The 26,079-nt window shown below is 40.9% G+C and overlaps 1 protein-coding gene across 1 annotated transcript in view; it reads right to left on the minus strand.

Moving 5' to 3' along the window:
- The window catches only part of AFF3 (AF4/FMR2 family, member 3), a 533,195-nt gene that overhangs the window by 185,581 nt on the left and 321,535 nt on the right, over positions 1 to 26,079 (minus strand). Inside the window, exon 9 of the mRNA XM_011956656.1 lies at positions 21,809 to 21,860. Coding sequence (XP_011812046.1) covers positions 21,809 to 21,860 — 52 coding nt within the window. The remainder of the gene's footprint in view (positions 1 to 21,808; positions 21,861 to 26,079) is intronic.

The following is a 26,079-nucleotide window of genomic DNA, read 5'->3' on the forward strand; positions in this document are numbered from 1 at the left end:
GAGGTTGCAGTGAGCCAAGATCATGCCATTGAACTCCAGCCTGGGCGACAAGAGTGCAACTCTGCCTCAAAAAAAAAACAAAAAACAAAAAACAAAAAACAAATGAAGAAAAAGTCCTTTAGGTTACTGAAATTAATGTGGTTCTGTTGGGGCAATGGTGGTTTCCAAATCTGATCAAAATCGATTACAAAACTTTGCAAAAATACAGATTCCCAGGCCCCAACCCAGCCCTACTTATGCAGAATCCCTGGTAGAGGGGGCCCAGGAAGCAGCATTTTAAAGTTTCTTCAGTGATTTAGAGGGTTAAACCAGGTTTAGGACCTCTTGAGCTCTGACCTTCCACCATGTGTGTGTATTAGAATCACAAGGCAGATATTGGTGGACCCAGACTCTCCAGATTACAGGTATTCATATTTTTAAAAAGCTCTGCAAGTGCTCTGATGTACACCCTGGTTATAAACCACAGTCAGGAGACTGGATTGGAAAAATAACCCGTATGAATAGGATACTTGACTTTACCATACTGACTGGTCCTCTGTCATGCAGATCACCTGACAGTTCTCTTTACACTTTTCCCCTATTAAAACAGCACCTGCTTCTATCCTGGCTGTCACTGGTGGGCTGATGGTTCCCTGTGGCTTCTCAGCTGATTTCCCCAGGCAGCCAGGCTTGTGGGGTTACCATCTCTGGCCCTTTGGAGAGAGCCTGGCTTTGGAAGTTTTTGTAGTATCTTTAATGTAAAGTACAGGAAATCTCATTGTTCTTTATCTGAACGAACCACACAATGCACCTTATAAAAGAAACAGTAAGACACAGAATGGAGGAAGGACTATAGAAAAAGTAATAATAGTTCATATTTCACTAATTAGAAAAAAAATTAGGCAGATTCATCATTAATTTGGTGAGAAAATTCTTTGCACCATTAGCTCGATTTGTTTTAAAGCAGCAGTAACATCATCAAACAACTACAGAAATGAGAGTCTCGCATATAGCTGTTTGGCTTTGAGGGAAGCTGTAAGCCCAGCCCTCTAAATGCCTCTCAAAGAAATACAAATTCTTCTTTTATCTAAAATGATGGTGTGATCCAATTCCTGCTCCAGCAGCCCCAACATATCATCTGTTGGACTCTTTAAAGTTTACGGCACAGACAGAAACTGTCAGCTCCTCTCCTCTTTTATAGGACATTCACATTTGCATATTCAGCAGACAGCACAAGCCTCAAAGGCCATATTCCCCAGAATGCAATAATCCTACTCTTGAAATACTGAAGATATAATAGTAAAATGAAAATATTCTTACCCCGATGAAGGCTGGCTCCAGTTGTGGCTTAGCAAGTCAAAAACTAGTAAACTTGCCTGTAACAACATCCTAAAATTCCAAAGGTTATTCTTCCCCATCCACAGTTAAAAAGCCATCTCCTACAGAACAGTGTCACATCTGTGACGTGTCCAAGATTAAGGGAAGAGCCTTCTTGCTTTTAGTAATTTGTCTGGTTAGAGAATAAAGAAAAAAAAAATCAATCTTGAAGCTGTCAGTTAATATTTTTAAATTAAAAAAGTCATCTTCATGCTTCATGGGAGAAATGTGTGATTTTTAAACAGAGGTAAATTCCTCTTTGTATCAAGTATCAGATAATTTTTTGCACTCCAGCAGGAGGCAAACAAACAAAAGATTATCCACGAAGTTTCAAACGCGTCTTAGTAACACAAACTGAAGTTAGGTAGCCTTCTTTGATATTGAATTACCCAAGTATCTCGCTGAAAAAAAAAAAAATCCCCCTTGCAATTAATAAACAAGTTGTGGTATTTTAACAAAGTTCCAAAGCTAAGAATCTTCACATTCCAAATCTTTCCATTCCTGGAAGAGCTTTGGTATTTAGATGTTAATAGGATGCCTGCCTGCTTTTTTTTTTTTTTTCTTTTTTGGCCAATCTTCAGGCTAAAGAGTCTGTGAAGCAGACTTTTTCCATCCTGTGACCTCAGTTTTAGGATTTCTTTCTTGCAAAATTTAGTTATTTTAGTTGGCAGATTGCCAGAATTCATTCTTATTTTCTTTCTCCTTCTGGTACCTTCTCTCTTTACCCCCTTCTGTTTCTCTTCCTTCTTCACCTATCTTGTATTATTCTGTGAATTGAATTAAGAATTTAAAGTCCAGTTGGTGGACTGGACTACAGCCTATATGGTGTTTGGTAGGGTTTAGAATTAGCAAATGAAAATATAAGATGCCTAGTTAAATCTGAATTTCAGGTAAACAACAAACAAATTTTTAGCCTAACTATGTCCCAAATATTGCATGAGGCATGTTTACACCACAAATTATTTTCAGGTATTGCAAGGGACGTACATATTGTAAAAAATTACTCCTGCTTATCTGAAATTCAAATTTAACTGGGCGTTCTTATATTTTATCTCGCAATACTACTTTGGAGGTTCAAGAGAAGGGATTTAAAAAAAACAAAGGCATCCATTTACAATTCCTGGAAGAAGAGAAATTTCCACTCCTATCCTTTTGAACGCTCTATCTAGATGTAATGTTCTTGATTGCATCATTTTAGTTTATTTTCGACCCAGTAAGTTGTACTAAAGGCTCCACAGAGCATGTCACATCCTGATATTAAAGAAGTCCACCCCGGGTTTCAGGTCTCACTCAGTATCACGCCAGACCAGAGCTTGCAAAACTGGTCCCCCAGGCAACAAGGGACCTTAGTGCAGTAACAGAACAATGCAAATACTCCAGTTTTAATTTTTTCCTTCAAAATTTGAACACCAAATTTAGTACTTTTAAAGGCACTGATATAGTTTTCTCTCCTCGGTGCTCACTTTGGGGCAATTCAGCATGATTAGTAACAGTGATTATCAGAAAAACTAATAGAGTTCACATGAATGTTGAAACATAATAAAATGATCATTTCTTGGGCATTTTGAAAGGGCAGATAAAAATACTGATATGCTTCTGACATTTAAAGATAAGACGTAGATCTTAATTACATTAATTATTAATTCAGGTGTATTTTTGAACATCTAAAGAAATCCAGGAGGGTGATACATAATTCCAAAATGCCATTCCCTTATTTAGAGACACATTGATATTCAGTATTTTGGAAATATTTTGATGTTTAATAGCTGAAATGGAGGCTGTTCTTTAAATTCTTAAACTGGACTTGAAATTCTCAGTTCAATTCACAGAATACTACAAGATAGGTGAAGAAGGAAGAGAAACAGAAGGGGGTCAAGGAAGAAAGTACCAGAAGGAGAAAGAAAATCATCACACAGAGGTGTGATTAAAAGTGTGGGCTCTAGGCGGGTGCAGACTCAGGTGTTCTAGCACCTGTTTGTGACCCCAGCTGCTCAGGAGGCTGAGCAGGGAGGATCACTGAAGCCCAGGAGGTCAAGGCCAGCCCAGGCAAGTAGGGAGATCTCTGTCCTTTTTTTTTAAAAAGGATGAGTTCAGGAGTCGAACTGGTTTCAAATCCTGGCTCTGTCACAAACTAGCTGTGTGAGCCTGGTCCAGTTTCCTAACCTCTCTGTGCACACATTCCTTATCTGAAAATGGGGTAACCATCCCAGAGAGCCATGAGAGTTTGAGTCAAGCACTCAGAACAGTGCCAAGAACACAGTAAATGCTCAGTAAGTTTTGGGGGTGAAGATCACATGATGTAGCCCAAACCGTCAACAGAAAGATAAAACTCACAAAATCAGAGAATGTCTCCACTTTGATAACAGGGTCATGAGAGAAAAGATGTTTCTCTTGCAATCAAATGCGTATTTTAAAAAGATTATAAATAGCAATATTTTATGTATTTACTTATTAAAAAGAAACTTCTCTTTATTTTCAGAGGATACAACTTCCAAGGTTGTGTGAAATCAGCATGCTACTACTGTTCCGACAAGTGAAGCTATATGGTTATAGTTCTATCCAACTCTTGGTTATTCTTGTCTCACCCTGCTTATTATTCTATTTACTCCCAGAAACTCCACAAGCAAATAAATGACACTCTTTCTCATCCCTACCCCCAAAAGCCAATTAATCGAACTCAATCGTCTAGCTTTAGTGTTAAGCAGATTTTCAAATGAAATAGTCCCAAATCACTGGGTTTCCAGCCATCTGGAAACCACTTTGAACTTCATTTGTTTATCCATGTTTTTAATGCAGCTCAGGTGTCTGTAGTCTCAGGCAGTGAGGAAAACAAGTGCTTCTGAGTCAAACACCTTCGGGGTAAAATCCTGGCTTGGCCACACTGCCTACCTGGGTGAGCTCTCTCTGCCTTGGTTTCTTTATACAACAGGAGATTCTAATGTTGTCTCCTTTCCGAGTTGCTATAAAGAGTCAAAGAGCTGATTCATCTACAGGGTGATCCTGTGTTTGACTTTACACTTACTGTCCCTGCAGAATTGTTACACTATTACCTTTATTTTTATAAAGCATTTAATACAGAGCCCGGTACACAGTATTTTGTTTTTTTTCTTTCTTTTTTTGAGACAGAGCCTCACTCTATTGTCCAGGTTGAAGTGCAGTGTTACGATCTCGGCTCACTGCAACCTCTGCCTCCCGGGTTCAAGGGATTATCATGCCTCAGCTTCTTCCCAAGTAGCTGGGATTACAGGTGTGCACCACCATGCCCGACTAATTTTTGTATTTTTAGTACAGATGGGGTTTCACCATGTTGGTCAGGTTGGTGTCGAACCCCCGACCTCAAATGATCAGACTTCCAAAGTGTTGGTATTACAGGAATGAGGCACCGCGCCTGGCCAGTATTCAGTATTTGTTACCTCTTTTTTTTTTCTGAGACGGAGTCTTCCTCTGTGCCCAGGCTGGAGTGCAGTGGCTGGATCTCAGCTCACTGCAAGCTCCGCCTCCCGGGTTTACGCCATTCTCCTACCTCAGCCTCCTGAGTAGCTGGGACTACAGGCGCTAGGTATTTGTTACCTCTTAATCATGATACACCAAAACCTGTAGTATTCTAACTAAATCCTTGAAATCCTATGGAATCTTTATTTTTAAAGCAAGAATAGCCTTTTTTGACATAAAAAGGTGAGTGCCTGCCTGAGTGTGAAAGTTTGGTCACCCCCCCATTATCTCCATATTCCCTGTCCCTTTGGATATTTCAGTCATTTAAGAAGTTAAAAGTAGGGGTGGAATTCTCCACGGTAGAACCTCGGAGGCAGAGGCTAACATATTTTACATGCTTTGGCAGGATCATGAGAGCACAGCTTTACTAAAATACACTCTGCCAACAGCAGAAGGCCCTCTGAGGTGAGCAGGTGGGACGAGGCTTGGAAGCTGTCACTTGACTTCTGCCAGCTACTCGGAATGTCAGATGAATCCCAGACTGCAGCCCCTGCGGTTTCCAAGGCCCCCATCACTGCACAGAAATACGAGGCTCACTCAGCGACGGGAGCCAGGCTTCCTCCTGTCGCTCCTCCCCGGCCTCCTCACAGCCTCAAGATGCAATTCTCTTGACAGTAGGGAGGGAGGGCAGATACGAAGGGCTTTTAGGGAAATGCCAGCCCTTTCTTCAGAAATGGGGTTTCTTCCTTAACATCTCTCCTGTTTCATGCGCCCTCTGTGCCAGGCCACGTGCAGTGTCTCCAAGCGGCTCTGGAGCAGGCAGACCCAGTCGGAATCTTGGCTGTACGGCTCATGACTGCAAACCCCTCCAGGAGCCAACTCACTTCTCTGAGACCTCGTTTTTCTCTTCTGTAACACGAGACGTAATAACGTAATAATACATCTCATTGGATTGTTATGAGGATTAAATGAGATAACATGTCCAGTAGACTGCCTGGTATAAAATAGTCATCTAAGGCATGGGAAGTATCTTTATGGTCCCAGGCTGCCTGAGAAGGGGTCAGCGTTAGAGGCATGCAGGTGCAAAGAGAACCTGAGATCTGGGGTGGAAGGTGGGCAGGCTTCAGTGTACAAATACGCAAGCTCGGCATTTAGGAGGTTTACATCTTATCTAGAATCTGAGGAAGAGTGAGAACAAATCCAGCTGATGGTATTTCTGAAAGAAGATGCACAGTCAATGTATGTATTCCAACCATCCTTTGTGGTATCCTGCATTTCTTCATTTATTCCTACCGTACTTGCTCACTGAATAAGTACTATGCTCTCAATGCTAGAAACACTTCAACACAAGAGCATGAAGATTCATTAAAAATAACATTGGGAGGAAGCACAGGCAGTCTGCTAAAGCCAGACAATATTTATTGATTGCTTGCTGCAGTCAATAAATAGGGTAATACAAGCCATACTCTCCCACAGTCCCGGCGACTCCTCAGAAAAACGTTGGCAACTGTTAAAGTCACAGTGAGTACGGAGTAGATGAAGTTCCTTAACTGGTGTCTTTGTGGACTGAAGAGCTCATTGCAAAAGGGCCAAACTCGCTTCCGGAGACTGTGCCCCACCTTAATCATAACGGAAGCGAACCATTGTTGATGTGGTCTAACTGGAGTCACCGAAAACTTCCCTCCTCCCGTGACATATACTCCAAAGGCCTACTTGCTGAACCCATGAATGGGTCCTAAAACACTCTGGGTTGTCACCTTTGGGTTAAAACTTTCCTAGGTCCTACTGGCGTGCTCTTGGGTTCTCCGAGGGGAACACTTAAGGGAGCCATATACACCAGTCGCCTCTCGGCAGCGTGCCCCAGAGGGAGGGCCTGTGTAGGGAGACACTCACTGGCTGAGCGCTTTCAGCCTCAGTCTCCTCATCTGTCAAATGAGGCAAGATGAGCCCACCTTTCAGAGCTACTGGGAGGACTGAAGAGACCATTTACCGAAAGGGACGAGGCCAGGGCCGGAAACACGGCAGGGCCCACTGCATGCCATTTCCTTCTCCTTCCTCACTCCTTTGGCACAAAGCATCTCAGGAGCTGGTCAGTAACCTCTATTGTGTTTTGTGAACAGGGGCTGACAAAAATGAATGTGTGCAATTGTGACCTGCATTTAAAAATACGAAGAACATGGCCGGGCGCGGTGGCTCAAGCCTGTAATCCCAGCACTTTGGGAGGCTGAGACGGGCGGATCACGAGGTCAGGAGATCGAGACCATCCTGGCTAACACGGTGAAACCCCGTCTCTACTAAAAATACAAAAAACTAGCCGGGCGAGGTGGCGGGCGCCTGCAGTCCCAGCTACTCGGGAGGCTGAGGCAGGAGAATCGCATAAAACCCGGGAGGCGGAGCTTGCAGTGAGCTGAGATCCGGCCACTGCACTCCAGCCTGGGCGGCAGAGCGAGACTCCGTCTCAAAAAAAAAAAAAAAAAAAAATACGAAGAACAGAAAATGTCAGAGTAACGGCAGGTGATGTCTGCAACACTTTGGCTTCAGTACACACATTCGCAAAGGATATGGTATAAAATATATTTCTGACTGTGTAAGTTATTGTCAAAAAGTTTTGAGGTGGGTATATACCCCAAAAAATCAAGAACAGGGGCTCAAAGAGATAACGTAAACCCATGTTCCTAGCAGCCTTATTCACAACGGCCAAAAGGTGGAGCCAACCCAAGTGTTCATTGACGGATAAATGAAATGTGGTCTGCACGCAGAATGGAATATTATTCAGCCTTAAAAAAAAGAAGAAAATTCTGATACATGCTGCAACATGGGTGAACCCTGAGGATATTACAGTATGGAAAATAAGCCAGACACCCAAGGACAAATACTGTATGATTCCACTTATATGCAGTCCCCAGAGTAGTCAAATTTGAAGAGACAGCAATGGTGATTACCAGAAACGGGGAGGAGCAGGGAACAAGGAGCTACTGTTTAATGGGTACAGAGTTTCAGTTTGGGAAGATAAAAAAAGAGTTCTAAGGAGAGGGTGGTGATGGCCGCTCAACATGTAAATGTATTAATATTTGATGCCACTGAACTGCATACCAGAAAATCATTACGATGGTAAATTTTATGTTATGTGTATTTTGCCACCAGAGTTAATTTTTTTTTTTTTCTTTTTTTGGAGACAGAGTCTTGCTCTGTCGCTAGGCTGCAGTGCCGTGGCACAATCTCAGCTCACTACAACCTCTGACTCCCTGGTTCAAGCGATTCTCCTGCCTCAGCCTCCCCGAGTAGCTGGGATTACAGGCACCTGCCACCATACTCAGCTAATTTTTGTATTTTTAGTAGAGACGGCGTTTCACCCTGTTGGCCAGGTTGGTCTCAATCTCCTGACCTCATGATCCACCTGCCTCGGCCTACCAAAGTGCAGGGATTACAGACAATTAAAATTTTTAAAAATTAAATTAAAAATATTTGAGGAATCTTGACCTAGATAACCGCCCGAGTAAAGGTACATTTGGAAGGAGCCTGGGTGTAGAAGACAAAGGGTGGGCCCCTGGGCAATCAAACAGGAGACAGGGGAATATAGACTCCCTGATTTTTTTTTTTTTTTGACAGTCTTGGTCTGCTGCTCTGGCTAGAGTGCAATGGTGTGATCTCAGCTCACTGCAGCCTCCACCTCCCAGGTTCAAGCGATTCTCCTGCTTCAGCCTCCTGAGTAGCTAGGATAACAGGTGCCCGCCACCATGCCCAGTTAATTTTTGTATTTTTGGTAGAGATGGAGTTTCACCATGTTGGCCAGGCTGGTCTTGAACTCCTGACCTCAGGTGATCTGCCTGGGATTACAGGTGTGAGCCATCATGCCCAGCCAGACTCCCTAATTTTAAAAACTCTCTTTTCCGACCTTGGGGACCCCGGACTTTTGAATGTGGTGCCAGAACACAGAAGATGGGGTTTGCAGTCTTGTTCTATGACGGTATCATTTCCAATAGACAGTCCTGTGTTTTAGTGTTTTATTCTGAGAGAAAAACAAATACAACAGCAAAGCCTAATAGCCCTCTCAGGTGAAACTGACCTTTCCCCCTCACCTCTTCTCCTTCAGTAACTCTCCCCAGCCCAAAGCTGACTCCTTGGTAGGCGAAGGCTGGTCAGTCTTCCTTCCTTATTCATTGATAAGCCATGCCCCTTTGCAGGCCTTCAGTCTAATTTGTGATTCTAACTAATGAGGGGTCTGAGGAACTTGGAGAGGCCCTTCCTATTTTATTTTTTATTCTTGGTATCTAATAGTTGGAGAAACAGGATCTGGCCAACTTTCTCTAGACAAAGGCTGTATGCTAGGTTTTTCATTTTCTTAGCCGAAACGATTACGGCAAATCATTTAAACAGATACAAAAAGGAGGTCTCTGTGGACAGACACCTCATAGACTAAAAGATCAGCCACAGGTCATCATTTTAGACACGTATTGCTGGAGCCAAAATAACTATCAGGAAGGTTTCAAGTTTCTCCAGAAAAAAAAAAAAAAAAACTTTTTGTAACAATTCTCAAATCGACCTTGATCTCTCAACTTCCAGACACTACTCTATGATCAGTTTGTGTAACCTTATTGTTAAATGCACTTGCATAAATGATAGATTTCTTTATTTGTTTAGCACACAATTGTTCCTCTGTATTTCTTCCCTCCATATTTATTTAATGTTTGCTAAGACAGTGCTACAATGAGCTAATGAAAAATTTTTAATGAATACTGGATCAATGCAGGGACACTGACATGAACATGTTGCACTTTGTTTTTTTTTTTTTTTTTTTTTGAGACGGAGTCTTGCTCTGTCACCCAGGCTGGAGTGCAGTGGCCGGATCTCAGCTCACTGCAAGCTCCGCCTCCTGGGTTTACGCCATTCTTCTGCCTCAGCCTCCGGAGTAGCTGGGACTACAGGCGCCCGCCACCTCGCCCGGCTAGTTTTTTGTATTTTTTAGTAGAGACGGGGTTTCACAGTGTTAGCCAGGATGGTCTCGATCTCCTGACCTCGTGATCCGCCCGTCTCGGCCTCCCAAAGTGCTGGGATTACAGCCTTGAGCCACCGCGCCCGGCCAACATGTTGCACTTTGTATGATGACTCCAAGTTGCACATTATGTACCTGGAAAGAGCCTTTGGGTATCATCCAGACCGGCTCCACCCATCTGTGGTGCTCACGTCTTCCAAGACATTTTGAAATAGAAGTTGGTGGTGGAGGCAAATTCTTCAGCCTCCTGCAGGACCTGCATCCTTCACTCTGGGGACAGGTAAAGCCATACGCTTCTGGCTGATGTTCCTACTCTTGGAGAAGGTCCTGTCTTTGGAGAAGAGCTCACTCTGGCTGGCATCTCTGGAGTGGACCACTCAGCCTCTCTTCTCCTCAGCCCTAGCTTCATGAGATCTTTTAAAACTTTCTATTAATTTTTGTTTTTACCACCCTTAACATCTTCTTAGTTTTCCACTTATTTTTAAAAAAGAAGAGAAAAATTCTAGTAAAGCTCTGATCAGTACCAACGGCAGACATGAGGCTGTTTTATAGCTTTTCTAAGTTATGAACATTGTTATAACAGGAGGAACAACGATTTATTTAGTGCCTATTAGGAAACAGGTACTTTCCATATATTAATTCCAACTAATATATTAATTTTTGAAGAAGGAACATTTCATGGGTCTGAGCTTATAATAGTTATAAGACTTATAATGCGGTCTGAGCTTATAATAGTTTCCAGGTCTTTTACTGTACAATGGTACACACCTGGCTGGATCATTTTCCTTCTGCCTCATTTAAACACTCTGTGTTTAATCCTGTTTCTGATTTATGTAGGTCATTTCAAATCTTTTTTTTTTTTTTTTGAGATGGAGTCTCGCTCTGTTACCCAGGCTGGAGTGCAGTGGTGCGATCTCAGCTCACTGCAACCTCTGCCTCCGGGGTTCATGCCATTCTTCTGCCTCAGCCTCCCGAGTAGCTGGGGGACTACAGGTGCCCGCCACCATGCCTGGCTAATTTTTTTTTTGTATTTTTAGTAGAGATAGGGTTTCACCGTGTTAGCCAGGATGGTCTTGATCTCCTGACCTCGTGATCCGCCTGCCTTGGCCTCCCAAAGTGCTGGGATTACAGGCGTGAGCCACTGTGCCTGGCCTCAAATCTTCATTTTTTCTTTAAGGTTACAGTTACTTTGTACAGTTGAGGGTTATCTACAAATGTAGAATGGTATGTTCTTGGGATCTGTCTAAAAGCCTGTGTAACTGACCCTTGACTTGAGAGTGGATTTTCAGTGGTGGTAAATGGGGATTGAGCAAGCACAGTGATCCTGCCAAATTGTGGCCTTCACAGAATCTTGGAAATCTTCATTCGCTCATTATTCCTAGAATTTTTCTAGTACAGTCAACAGTCTAGCAGGATGTTGACCTGCTGCTTTTCAGGCATTATTTCAATTACTTGGTCTTCTTGAGATGGTTGTTGTCTCTAGAGAAAAAACATAAGAGTTCTGGGATAGTAGCAGAATAGGACAGTGGTTAAGAGCTTGGCTTCTAGGACCTGAATCTTGGGTTCAACTCTTGGCTTTGCCACTTTAAGCTAATAAATGCAGGGACATTAATTTGCCTCTTTCTGCTGGTTAAAAGGGAGTATTTCTGGATTGCTGTAAGGGTTAGAGGGGATAAAACATGTCAAGTGCCAAGAGTTGTACCTTGTTAAGGTAAGTGTTCAAAACAGGTTAATTATTATCAGGTAAAAAAGCTGACACATAAATATTTTTATCATATATATATATATATATAAATACATAGACTGGGTGTGGTAGCTCACGTCTGTCATCGCAGCACTTTGGGAGGCCAAGGTGGGTGGATCACTGGATCAGGAGTTCGAGACCAGCCTGGCCAACATAGTGAAATCCCATCTGTACTTAAAATACAAAAATTATCTGGGCGTCGTGGTGCTCGCCTGTAATCCCAGCTACTTGGGGGCGCTGAGGCAGGAGAATCTTTTGAACCCAGGAGGCGGAGGCTGTAGTGAGCTGAGATCACGGCACTGCACTCCAGCCTGGGTAACAGAGTGAGACTCTGTCTCAAAAACAAACAAACAACAACAAATATAAATATATATATCCCATCATGGCAACTCCCAATCAATCCCCAGCCTCTCAGAGCAACCCCGGTTCCAAATTCTATCTCTGTAGATTAGTTTTGCCTGTCTTCTTGAACGTCATATAAAGCAAATTTTACAGTATACACTCTTGTGTGTCTGGCTTCTTTCATTTAACATAAGCTTCTGTGACTGATCCATGCTATAGTGTGAGCAGTTTGCTGCTATTTGATTAGAAGTATTCTGTTGTATGACTGTACCACAACTGTTTATTCACCAGTTGATGGACACTGGGCTTCAGTTTTGCACTGTTATGAATCACGTAGCTATGAATATTCTTGCACGCATCTTTTTAATGAGTATGTTTTTCATTTTTCCTGTATTAATGCCTACAAATATAATGGCTAGGTCATGCAGTAAATGTGTGTTTATTTATAAGAAACAAACAGTTTTCAAAAATTGTTACGCCATTTTACACTCCTACTAGCAATGCATGAGAGTTTACATTGCTCCATAGGCTTACCATGATTTAGTGGTATTGGTCTTTTTAATTTGAGCCATTCTAGTGGGTGTATGGTGGTATCTCATTGTGGCTTTCATTTGTATTTCCCTAAAATAAATGTTATTAGTGAAAAGCACCTTTTCATCTGCTTATTGGCCAATTTGTGTATCTTCTTTTTTCTGTTCAAAGCTTTTGTCCATTTAAGAAATTTATCATTTTGTCATTGAACTGTTAGAGTATCTTATATATTCTAGATACAAATTATTTGTGAGATACTTGTATTGCAAATATATTCTCCCGGTTTGTAGCTTGACTTTTCATTTTGATAAGCAGTTATCTTTAAATTTTGATGAAGTCCAATCCATTAGAATTTTCTTTCATGTTGTGTGGTTTTGTGACCTCCGTAAGACCTATCTTTGTCTGTTTCTAGTTGTAAAGATACTGTCTTCTGTTTTCCTCTAGAAACTTTGTTGTTTTAGCATTTGTATTGAGATCTATGCTCCATCTCAATTGTGTGTGGTATGAGATTCATTTATCCCGAGAAGTTGCTCTGCCATCATTCGTTGAAAAGACCCGGCTTTCCCCACTGGACTGCTTCGGTGCCTTTGAGGAAAATCAGTTGACTATATCTGTGTGGATCCATTTCTAGACTATTTTTTCTATTGATTTGTCTGCCCTTATATCAGTGCCACACTGTCTTAAATTACTTCAGTTTTACAATAAGTCTTGAAGTCAGGTACTGTAAGGCCTCCAACTTTGTTGTTTTTCAAGATCATTTTGGCTACCTCTTTTGATTTTCTATAAAGATTTTAGAATCTGTAAAACCATTTTCTACAAAAATGTCCTGCAGGTCTTTTGATCAAGATTGTGTTCAATCCATAGATCAGAATGAGAAAAATTGAGATGTCAGCACTATCAAGGTTTCCAATTCACGAACATCTCTCCATTTAGTTAGGTTTTAAATTTCTCTCATAAATGTTTTGTAACTTTCATTATACAGATCTTACATGTCTTTGGCTACATTTATTCAGTTTTTATGTTTTTTTATGTCAGTTTAAATGGAATTGCTTTTTAAATCTCATTTTCCAATTGTTTATTGTTGACAAATGGAAACACAGTAGATTTTTGGATATTGACCTTTTTAAGTTTACTTACTGATTCTAGTAGTTGTTTAGTAGTAGTCCTTAGATTCTTAGGACTTTGTCCATAAACAATAATTATTTTCAGGCTTTATGTCTACTACTTCCTTTCCTTGCCTTACTGCACTGACCAAAACCTCCAGGACAATGTTGAATAGAGGTGATAGGGGTAGATATCATTGTGGTATTCCTGATCTTAGGAGGAAGTGGTTGGAAATTCGCTATCGAATATGATGTTAGCAGTAAGTTTTTCAGGAATTTTTTTTTTTTTTTCTGATGGCCATCATTAGATTAAATAAGTTTCCTTCTAGTCCTAGTTGGCTGAGAGTGGTTTTTTTTTCTTTTTAAATCATGAATGGGTGTTCCATTTTGCCCAAAGCTTTTTCTGCATCTATTTAGAGGACCATGTGGTTTTTCTCCCTTATTCTATTCGTATAGTGGAATACATTAAGTGATTTTCTAATGGTAAACTAACCATGCATCCCTGTGATAAATCCTGCTTAGTCATAGTGAATGACATTATTTTCATGTATCACTGAATCAGATATGCTAATATGTTGTGAAGAATTTTTGCATCAGTGTTTTTGTAAACATTGATGGGATATTGGGTGATATTTTTCCTTTCTTATAAAGTTTATGTCAGGTTTTGGTATCAGGTTGTACTGGCCTTATACAATAAATTGGGTAGTGTTCCTTCTCCCTTTATCTTCTGAAAGTTTGTATAAGAGTGTTAGTTCATTTGTTGGTGTTCATTGATATAAACATATCTTAAGGTTTTCATAGAATTTACTAGTGACCTTTTGAGTATTATAAAACATTCTTTTTTGCCTCTTATACTCTTTGTCTTGAAGTCTATGTGGTAGCATTAATACAGTCATATCAGCCTTCTTATGCTTATTATTTACACAGTTTATCTTTTCTGTCTTCTGGCTTCAACCTACCCGTGTTTTATTTAAAATACATATCATGTAGATAGCCAGCAGTCTTAATTTTGTAGCTGGTCTGACAATCTTTTCCTTTTAATTGGAGTTTTCAGTCCATGCTATAGTTTGGGTAGGGTTTGTCTGTATCCATCAAATCTCATGTTGGAATTTGATCCTCAATGTGGTGGTACTGGAAGCTGGGGCCCGGAGGGTAGTGTTTGGGTCATGGGTGTGGATGCCTCAAAAATAGATTAATGTCCTCCCTGAAGGTGAGTGAGTTCTTACTCTTGAGATAATAAATTAGCTCTAGAGGGGATGGAAGAGTTCCTGGAAGAGTAGGTTGTTACAAAGTCAGACCATCTCTTAGGTTTTTCTTGTTTGCACCTGCCCACTGCCCCTTTGCCCTTCTCTACCACGTTTTGATGCAGCACAAAAGCCGTCACCAGAAGCCAAGCAGATGCTGGTGCCCTGCTTCCCATACAGCCTGTAGAACTGCCAGCTAAGGATGTCTCTTTTCTTCATAAACCACCCAGGCTCAGGTATTCTGTAACAGTAACACTAAACGGACTATGACAGTCCATTTGTATTTAATGCAGTTACTATCATGACTGGGTTCAGGTTTACTATTTTTCAGTCTGTTTTCTATTGATACTTTCTGTTTTTCATTTCCGGTTTTTTCCTGCCATCTTTTATGTTAATCCATTTTTTAGTATTTTATTTTAATTCCTGCAATGACTTCTTAGCTCTGCTGCTTTTGGATACTTGTTTTTAGTGGTTTCTCTGGGTATTACACCACACATCTTTATCTTATTCCCAGTCTACTTAGATTTAATATCATATCACTTCACATAAAATGTAAAAATCTTGCAGATGTGTAAAATTCCACTTGCTTTCCCTCATTGTTTGTGCTATTTTGTTATATATTTTACATCTGCATACATCACAAATCCCACAAAATGATATTTTGATGCTTACGTTAATTTAAAAAACATTTACCCATATATTTATTATTTCCTATAAATATTTTCTTCTCTTAGGTTTGAGCTTCCATCTCATATTATTACCCTTTGGTCTGACAAATTTTCTTTGTCAATGTCCTGTAGTGTAGGCCTACTAGAAATAAATTCTCTCATATTTTGTACATCCCAACATGTCTTTATTTTACTGTCAATTCTGAAGGATATTTTTGCTTATTTAGAATTCTGAGCCGGGTGCAGTGGCTCATGCCTGTAACCCCAGCACTTTGGGAGGCCAAGGTGGGCGGATCATGAGATCAGGAGATTGAGATCATCCTGGCCAACATGGTGAAACCCTGTCTCTACTAAAAATACAAAAATTAGCTGGGTGTGGTGGCGGGCGCCTGTAGTCCCAGGTACTCAGGAGGCTGAGGCAGGACAATCGCTTGAGCCCGGGAGGCCAAGGTTGCAGTGAGCCGAGATAGCGCCACTGCACTCCAGCCTGGGAACAGAGCGAGACTCTGTCTCAAAAAAAAAAAAAACCGAAAAAAAAAAAAGAATTCTGGCTTGACAATTCTTCCTTTTTCTCTTTTTGTCTTTCAGCACCTCAAAGATGCCTTTGTGCTATATTACAGCCTCCATATTTGTGATGAGAATTCTTCAGTTAATTGTATCTGTGTTCCCCTGTATATAAGACTGTTTTTCTCTGACTGTCTTAAAGATTTTCTTTTTCTGTTTAGTTTTCCATAATGTTCCACAGTGTAGTTTTATTTGTTTATCTTGCTTGCGGCTTGCTGAGCTTCTTGAATCTATAAATTAATGTTTTCGGCCGGGCGCGGTGGCTCAAACCTGTAATCCCAGCACTTTGGGAGGCCGAGACGGGTGGATCACGAGGTCAGGAGATCGAGACCATCCTGGCCTACACGGTGAAACCCCATCTCTACTAAAAAATACAAAAAACTAGCCGGGCGAGATGGCGGGCGCCTGTAGTCCCAGCTACTCGGGAGGCTGAGGCAGGAGAATGGTGTAAACCCGGGAGGCGGAGCTTGCAGTGAGCCAAGATCATGCCACTGCACTCCAGCCTGGGCGGCAGAGCTAGACTCCGTCTCAAAAAAAAAAAAAAAAAAAATTAATGTTTTCATCCAATTTGGGAAGTTTTCAGCTATTATTCCTTCAGATATTTTTTCGGGTCTATTTTGTCTCTCCTCTCCTCCTGGCACCACAATGCATGTATATCAGACTACTTGATATTTTCCCATAATTCACTGAGGTTTGATTGTTTTTTAATCTTTATTCTGATTTTCACATTGAACAATTCTTATTGATATGAGTTTAAATTTACTGACGATTTTGTCTTTTCTACGCTTCATTTATTTCAAATGTTACATTTTTCAGTTCCAGAGTTTTCATTCGGTTATTCTTACTGGTTTCCATTACCGTGCTGAGATTCTCCTTCTTTTCAGTCATGATGACTATGTTTTCCTTTACATCCTTGGACATATTATAGTAGTTGCTTTATAATTCTTGTCTGAAAATTCTAACATCTAGGTCATCTCAGGGTCTATTACAGGGGCTATTTTTTCTCTTGACTATGGGTCACATCTTCCTACTCACATGTCTTTTAAGTTTTGGTTAATGAACACTGTAAATTTTGTTTTAGAGATTCTAAACTCTCTTTTCTTCTTTTAAACAGTGTTGATTGTTTTTTATTCTATCAGGCAATAAAACCTTTAGCTGATTAGCTTGAGCTTTTGGATATTTAGTGTTATACTTTGTTAGGAAGGATCTGTTTTGGGTTTGCCCTTAATGTTAGGGCGACTCCTTTACTCTGAAAGCACATTCCCCTTCTGGGGTTTCAACAGAAAATCTGAGGCATTTACCAAGCCCCTCTAACGTGGGTAGGATTCAGATTCTGAACTTTGTAGCAGTAGCTGTAGGCAGTAGGCAGCAGCTGAAATCTCTGCTCAGCATTTTTGGCTTTCTAGTAATTGTTTTCCACTAGGCTCACTGGCATATTCCCCACACATATGCAGTTTAGGGGTTATTCAAGGATTGATGAAAATTTATATACAGAAGGGAGGGCTCTTTTCTTTATGGCTCTTTTCTTTCCGTGACTTACTCAATTCCCAGCCAGTCTGGTAGCCCTGAACTCTATCCCCTGTAATGGCTCTAACCTCAAGCCATTACAGTTCTGGCTTTCTCCTTGAGTTCTAATTGTTCTTTGTGGACTGGGGCATGCTATATAAACATAGTTCTCACTCAGTCCAGTGACCCTCTTTCAAGGATCAAATTTCCTACATTCTCTGCCTTCTTTGAGTTAGACTACAAATAGTTATTTTTAACAAAAGTATTTTGTCCAGAGTTTGTAACAGCTATCTGCTGGACAGTTAGTCCAAGATAAGTTCTTCCATCATTAATATAACTAGAAGTCTGTCACAGACATTTTAATTTGTGTTTTTGTGTGTGCGTACATGTTAAGATTAAATCATTCCTTTCATTATCCTGAATGCTCATAAGATCACTAAACAATACATATTGATGGGATACTCAGGTGTTGTCCAGACTGTGTTTGTACTGCCAGGCATTGACCATCTGAAACCAATCATGATAGATCTCCTGTTTTTAAAGGAGCCCATGAAGAAAGATGCTTCCTTAGGAAATAAGCTCTTCTGTTTGGAGACTCCCAACCTTGGATTACAATTTAAGCCCATATAATGGCTTTAGTGACTCAGGGTCACAGAGTTATACAGATAGAGGGATGTACAGGCACCTTGCTGAAGCCACACTGGTTCCACAACACCGTGAATATGAAAGAGGCATCTTTCCTAGTGCCCCATGCTTACTAGCCCCATTTTCTTTGCTCTGCTCCACTCCTTCAGCTGCCATGGAGCCCATCATGTTTCATGTTTTACTTAGGCTGTCTCCTCTTTTCCCATTTTCAGAAATCTGTGTACCTCTGGTTCTGTTTACCTGACTCCTGAATCATTCTGATTACTCTGCCCCTTAATGTTATGGGCCAAACTATTTCTTCCCAAAATTCATATGTTGAAATCCTAACTTCCAGTGCCTCAGAATGTGACTTTATTTAGAGACAGGGTCTTTACAGAGGTAATGAAGTTAAAATGAGGTCATTAGGGTGGGCCCTAATCCAGTATGAATGCTGACCTTATATAAACGGACACCGAGATAGACATGCACAGAGAGACGGCGTGAGGACACGTAGGGAGGAGACAGTCAACTACAAGCGAAGAGAGGCCTGGGACAACTCCTCTCTTTACATCTCCCAGAAGCAACCAACCCTACTGACACCCTGACTGGGACTTCCAGCCTCCAGCACCATGAGAAAATAAATTTCCATTACTTTCACCGCCTACTTGCTAGTACTTTGTTCTGGCAGCCCTACCAAACTAACATGCTTCCCACTTAACAAATCCTCTGCTCCCAATTTTCCTACTTATTGTGACTCACCATTTTAGTTTGTCTCTTGAGATCCACACGCACCTTAGTATGGAAAATGGACAAAAATCAGAAGGTTTATGCTCTAACTCCTCACTTAAGTGGAATGATGCTTTTTTTTTTTTTTTTTTTTTTTTTTTTTTTTTTGAGATGGAGTCTTACTCTGTTGCCTAGGCTGGAGTGCAGTGGTACAATCTTGGCTCACTGCAACCTCTGCTTCCCAGGTTCAAGTGATTTTCCTGCCTCAGCCTCCCCAGTAGCTAGGATTGCAGGCACGTGCCACCACACTCAGCTAATTTTTGTATTTTTAGTAGAGATGGGGTTTCGCCATGTTGGCCAGGCTGGTTTCAAACTTCTGACTTCAGGTGATCCACCCGCCCCGGCCTCCAAAGTGCTGAGATTATGGGTGTGAGACACCGCACCTGGCCTGGAGTGACCTTTCTGATCCTCAGATTCCTTATCCATAATATGCGGATATTATCTCTATCCTACCTACCTAAACAAGCTCAGATAGATGCTGCACATAAGAATGTAAAATGCTACACAAATCGAAGGCATCCTGAATCTCACTCTTTATCCATAACGTACTGCACCTCATACCAATTATAACAGAACCACTGTTAGAGGTCTCTTGAGCGGTTTCAAGTTCAGAATTCTCCACTTTAGCAGAGATGCTTGCAACCTGTTATTTCTAGTTTAAGAGGCAGGTGCCTAAGAAACTGCTTTGCTCAAAGAGGCAGGAATATGGGGTGATGCTTCAAGCTCCCATTGTTTTTATATTTCCAGAGGGCTTAAAAGTAATTCCTCAGATAACTTATATATGTTTTTTTTCTTTTTTTTTTGAGATGGAGTCTCCCTCTGTCGCCCAGGCTGGAGTGCAGTGGCGTGATCTCTGCTCACTGCAACCTCCACCTCCCGGGTTCAAGTGATTCTCCTGCCTCAGCCTCCTGAGTAGCTGAGATTACAGGTGTGTGCCACTACACCCAGCTAATTTTTTTTTTTTTTTTTGTATTTTTAGTGGAGACAGGGTTTCAGCATGTTGGCCAGGCTGGTTTTGATCTCCTGACCTCGTGATCTGCCCGCTTTGGCCTCTCAAAGGGCTGGGATTACAGGCATGAGCCACTATGCCTGGCCAATATACCTACTTTCATAGATGTTATAAGAAATAAGGTATGGAGTAAAGCAAACCAATGCTTTTAGGGAATAAACTTTTTATTTTTTTATTTATTATTTTTGAGACAGAGTCTTACTCCGTCACTCAGGCTGGAGTGCAGTGGCATGATCTTGGGTTTAAGCCATTCTTGTGTCTCCGCCTCCTGGGTAGCTGGGATTACAGGTGTGTGCCACCACGCCTGGCTAATTTTTGTATTTTTAGTAGAGACGAGGTTTTACCATGTTGGCCAGCCTGGTCTCAAACTTCTGGCCTCAAGTGATCCACCTGCCTCGGCCTCCCAAAGTGTTGGGATTACAGGTGTGAGCCATTGAGACTGGCTGGGAATGGACTTTTTAGAAATACGTGAGGGAAGGAGAACTTTAAAAGCACATCCTACTGTCCTAACCAAATGGATGCCTACTGAATGTGATTTTAAAATATGTAAAATTAAACGTAGGCTGCTAGTCACTTTCCAACATACTTTTTACGTTCTTTGACAGTCTTTAAAATAATTTCATTATTGAGAATTTGAAAAAAATGTTTCTACAATTAAAACTTTTATAAAATAATTTATTAAAAAATACAACTTTCCCCAAATAGCTTACATTCTGGTTGCATGAATTTTTATGCAGTTTCTAACGTTACTCAAAAGAACTGAATTTCCAATGATTCTACCCTTTTCAGTTCTCTAGGATGCCTCCAGATGGCATTAAAAGCCTTTCCCATTGTATTTTACAACACACAAAAATTAAAAATTAGTAATATTTTAACCATTTAAGACCAGTCACATTCATTATATCATCTGAAAGCAGGACAATGTAACTATTTAGAACTTTTAGGGAAGTATCTGAAGAAAGACAAATATATATTCATATCTCTTATGAAATACACATCTCTCCTATTTAAGCCAAAGGATCTTTCTAGACCAAGAAACAGATTTTGGGCAAAATAAGACACTCAATATTTTACTACAAACTGATTTCCAATCAATAGCACTTAAAAAATGCTTAGTAATAAGAACACTGATCCCTATACAGATAAATTCACAAAGCCTGTCTTACAATGAGAAAACACACGCCACTTCTCATAAGTGATAAAAATAAAGATTTTGAAGGAGCAAACCTGTTATTGACTCTTATGGAGCTAAAATAGTCACTTGTTAGCTCGTGAATTTTTTAATTTAAATGCTGGTGTATCAATTTGGCATCAAATTAATCGGTAAAAACATATTTGGATTCCTTGAATATTGAGAAGAAACAGACAAAACACAGAGTGAGGAGCACATGTTTTATAAGGGCCTTTTCTTATGTTTTTAAAACTGCTTTTGTTAATTCAAAAAAAAAAAACTCTGGAAATTCCATAGATATCGATAATTGTACTTTTCACATAATTCCAAGGTGAGGTTGCAGATGGCAAGCTTCTGAAATGACCCTGTTACTGCACAGCGGTGTGGGACAGCATACCTCCCAGTTTAAGTGTGAAAAGTTCTGTAATTCTTAAGACGATGCTGAAAGTCTCCAACCAAATCCCCCCAGCACACATGCTCAAATCTCATTACATTTCTACTTCATAAAGAGAAGCATCTGCATTTTTCAAGATTCCTCTTACTCTGCTAAAGCATAAAAAAGCCCTCAAAATGCATCTGCACCCAAAGCATTTAAAAAGACATTATCATGAGAAAAGAGAACCATGGGCTTCCTTCCATCCTCATTATTACTATTACAAGATACGCGCACTATCTCATTTTATGAGGCATATTTAAGAACAGGCATCTCTGATAGAAAAAACGAAAGAGACTTACGATGTATTGGATGTGCCATTGTCTGGACTCTCTGGCTCTGCATCGCCTTTCTCTTAAAAAGCAAGCAGAAAAAAATACCGACATATGAGTCTTACAGTCTTTAAGATTTAAGAGAGATTAAATATATTTCCATGCTCCTATTAACAGTCTTTCAAAATGTGTAGCAGGAGGCTTTTAAAACATCTTTTATTGTCTGAGAACCGGATTTGCAAAATAATTTCTTCTCTGCAATAGAATTGCCCAGGCACAGATCTGTGAGTAGGTACTGAGGAGCTATTTGCAAACAACCAGAGGCTTGGAGTGGAGACCTTGCCAGAAGATGAATATCTTACAGATGGAACCTGTTTCCTTCCACTTCACTTTACAGAAAATTTCAGGAAATAAACCCATCGGCATTCTATATCCAAGGCACTTTGAACTTTGATTGCTTCTGCTAACACAAGCCAAACCAGGTCAGGCTGAATCAGGACTTGGAGAAAAGAATTTTTTTTTTTTTTTTTTTTTTTGAGACAAAGTCTCACTCTGTTGTCCAGGCTGGAGTGCAGTGGCACAATCTCGGCTCTCTGCAACCTCCACCTACTGGGTGCAAGCAATTCTCCTGTCTCAGCCTCCCAAGTAGCTGGGACTACAGGCGCCTGCCACCACACCTGGCTAATTTTTGTATTTTTTGTAGAGATGGGGTTTCACCATGTTGGCCAGGCTGGTCTTGAACTGACCTCAAGAGATCTGCCCGCCTCGGCCTCTCAAAGGGTTGGAATTACAGGTGTGAGTCCCCCGTCCGGCCAGGAGGAGAGAATTTTTACAGAACACTGAGGTTGCACGGTAGGTCCCAAGATCCCCCTATCTTATACCCCATGGAGAGCCCTGGTGGCAGCTTTTGGGGCCCAAAGCTTAAAGCAGAATGAGATGTAAACCAGAAATCTTTTCTGACCATCCAAAAGGCTAGTTAAGGAAACACTTCTGTGGGCTGTGATCATTGAGGAATTAACAAGTAGTATGTAGCTGGGGGAGCTTGGAACCAGTTCACTTCTTGTAGTTTGCAGTAGGCTTAATGTAATTCCTAATCCTTAATCAATTGGTGGTTTGACCCATGCATCCTCATTTTGTAAGGAGTTTCTTTGTATTTCCTTGAGGCCTGGAGATGGAAGAAGTCACTGATAACTGAGACTGGGCTTGTGTGTTTCCTGATGGTTGTGCAGAGCTAGTACACCCCAGAGAAGGCTGTGAGTTGCAAGAAATAGGTCTGTGGTAGTAACTTGCTTTGCTGTGCTCTTTCAGGTCAGGCCTGGAGATCTCTAGAATCCCTTGGTCTACTGCTCAGGTCCTCGGGCCCACACATTGTACCATACCCCTTTTGTCAGCTGTCAACATTAGCTTGTGTTCACCTAGTCCCAGGAATGACTCCCTAAATTACATAACGAGCATATCCCAAAGGTACTGCCCAAACTGAATTCAAAAGCAAACTTTATATTTCCTTCTCTTTTTCTTATAGGAACAAACAGTTGTGAGAAAAAGAAGACACAGTTTGTACAGTTCGTACATCTATCTCAGACATTTATCCAGTGCCAGAACAGCTATGAGCAACTTTGGCTAGAAGTTGGTCAGATGAGGGGAAAAACAAAAAAGTCACAAAATCTATTTTAACTGCCTTGAAAACAAACATTGATTAGACAGGGCCTCAATACATATAAAACCATGTTGGAATAAAGTCTAAATAGCAAATTAATAAACTTGCTTTACAGCTCCTTCTTGTGTATTTTCTTTTGTCTTCCAGGCAAGGTCTGTGGTGCACTCATTTAGGAAGCTAGTAAGGCCTGTTCAACTGGCTTCAGTGCTGGAAAATAATTTAGTACTTTGCAGAAACATTTTTTTCCATGGACTAACCACAATCTCTCCTATAATCCTGAAACAGAGAGTTACAACACCTGCATTATATAATACAAAACTAAATGGAAGTACAGTTTTTTTTCTCAAATATATGGATCCTTTTCCCCAACCTCCTTTAATTTGGTGAAATTGGTTACTTTCCCCAGTCTCTAGCCTCCAGTAGTCACCACATCCCATCTTCATGAAGAATGTAAAACAGCAGACTTGGAAGCGGCAGGCAATGGTAAAATTCCCAAAGAATTTATGTCAGAAAACAGGAAACTGAGAATAAAAACGAAGGCACTGTTTGGATGTTTGAAGAAATATGTTTCGCCTTGACCAATAGCGCTGCCCAAGTCTTGGGCTGGCTTCAGCACAGGGACAGACGCGCAGCTGATTATCTTTGCTCTCAGTAGCACTTATGTTGTGGCAACAGGGCAAACAGAATAGGTTCCGGCAAATAGGAAGGATGTAGTGGGGCCAAACAGGACATGGTGAACAGTCTGAGAGGGAGTGTTCTCAGCAACTTCAGTGCTGATAATGAATTTGCCTTTCTGGGTGGGGAAAAGTAAGTTGGTCAGGAATGAGATGGGGTTAAAACTATTTTTGTCCTTCAGAAAGAATAAAACACAAAATTTCCCCCAACGTCTTGAAATTTTAGGTGATGCAATTTCTGAAGTTAACTTGAAATGTTTAAGTGCATACACCATTGAGAATTATGCTCTCTTTATTAGGACCCCAGGGAAAATGATGAATGTAATGGAACATTCTGGAACATTGGTATGATTTTTTTTTTTTTCCAGTTGGGTGCGCAGGAGATGTTTCCTGCTCAACCCCCCAACCATCCAAAGAGAGTTCTCCAGGGTCCTCCTGTTTGTGTCAGCTGTTTTCGTGATAGATACCACACTGGTCTCTTTGGGAGGGAACCTGCATTGTCACTAATAAGCTGGGTGCAGCGAAGCCATTTTACATGTGGAAATACAATTACAGAGAGGAAGAGGGGGAAAAATGAGCCACAGAAAGAACTATATATGCACATGTATATGTGTATATGTAAATATATGTAAAATCTTTGCATCTATATGTATTATCCACTCTCAATTTGACAGTCCATATTTGTCTGACTGGGCCTTCCACATTGCTTAACATATAGGTGCTCAGTATGTGTCTCCTGTTCTGATGATTTGTCACTAATACAGAATCCCATGCTGCAGTGGGAAAACATGCGTAAGGTACCCTCGCCAGTGAAATGGAATATACAGTTTGAGGCATGAAACAGCTTGCTGACTCCAGTAGGTCACTTAAAAAAATTATAACAGTTACCTTTTTAACTCAATGTACAGAGGACTTCTATGTTGGGTGCTGTTGGGAGCATAAAGATAAATAATGTGGAATTCATGCTCTTTAAACATTTAAATGGACTGCACTGCTGGAGGATCTTGCTTTCCATCAATAGTGTTGTCATATAGGGACTAAATATGTTTTTTGAAGAGGAAAATCAAAATAATCCTGCATTAAACTGAATTCTTCAGAGGTAAGTTTTGCTATACCACAACTTTTTTTGTTTTGTTTTGTTTTGTTTTGTTTTTGAGACGAAGTCTCACTCTGTCGCCCAGGCTGGAGTGCAATGGCGCACTCTCTTCACTGAAACCTCTGCCTCCTGGGTTCAAGGTGATTCTCCTGCCTCAGCCTCCCGAGTAGCTGGGACCTGCCACCATGCCCGGCTGATGTTTGTATTTTTAGTAGAGACGGGGTTTCACCATATTGACCAGGCTGGTCTCCAACTCCTGACCTTGTGATCTGTCTGCCTCAGCCTCCCCAAGTGCTGAGATTACAGGTGTGAACCACCATGCCCGGCCATATGCTGCAATGTTTCTACATAGTTATATTAAAAGCAATCCATGTTTATGTTTTTTAAAAAAATGAACAGAAAAGAAAAGGTAATGACTTTGCTTGCTTTTTTTTGTTTTTTAAATTCTGTTAGCCCTTCAATGATTAGTCTAAGTGATGTGTTTTTCCTTTTTTGAGATGGAGTCTCACTCTGGTGTCCAGGCTGGAGTGCAGTGGTGTGATCTTGGCTTACTGCAATCTCTGCCTCCTGGGTGATCTCACGTGATTCTCCTGCCTCAGCCTCCTGAGTAGCAGGGATAACAGGTACATGCCATCATGCCTGGCTAATTTTTGTATTTTTAGTAGAGACGGGGTTTCACCATGTTGGCCAGGCTGCTCTCAAACTCCTGGCCTCAAGTAATCCGCCCTCCTTGGCTTCCCAAAGTGCTGGGATTACAGGTGTGAGCTACCATGCCCAGCCAATGTGTTTTTATTTCTACATGTACCAACTTTAGACGGAGGCAAGGTATTTAATATTCTCCCCCCACCCGCTTATAATTTTCATTAGTTCTGTT

Source organism: Colobus angolensis, unplaced genomic scaffold (assembly GCF_000951035.1).
Source record: "Colobus angolensis palliatus isolate OR3802 unplaced genomic scaffold, Cang.pa_1.0 Scaffold42, whole genome shotgun sequence".
NCBI classification, from domain to species: domain Eukaryota; kingdom Metazoa; phylum Chordata; class Mammalia; order Primates; family Cercopithecidae; genus Colobus; species Colobus angolensis.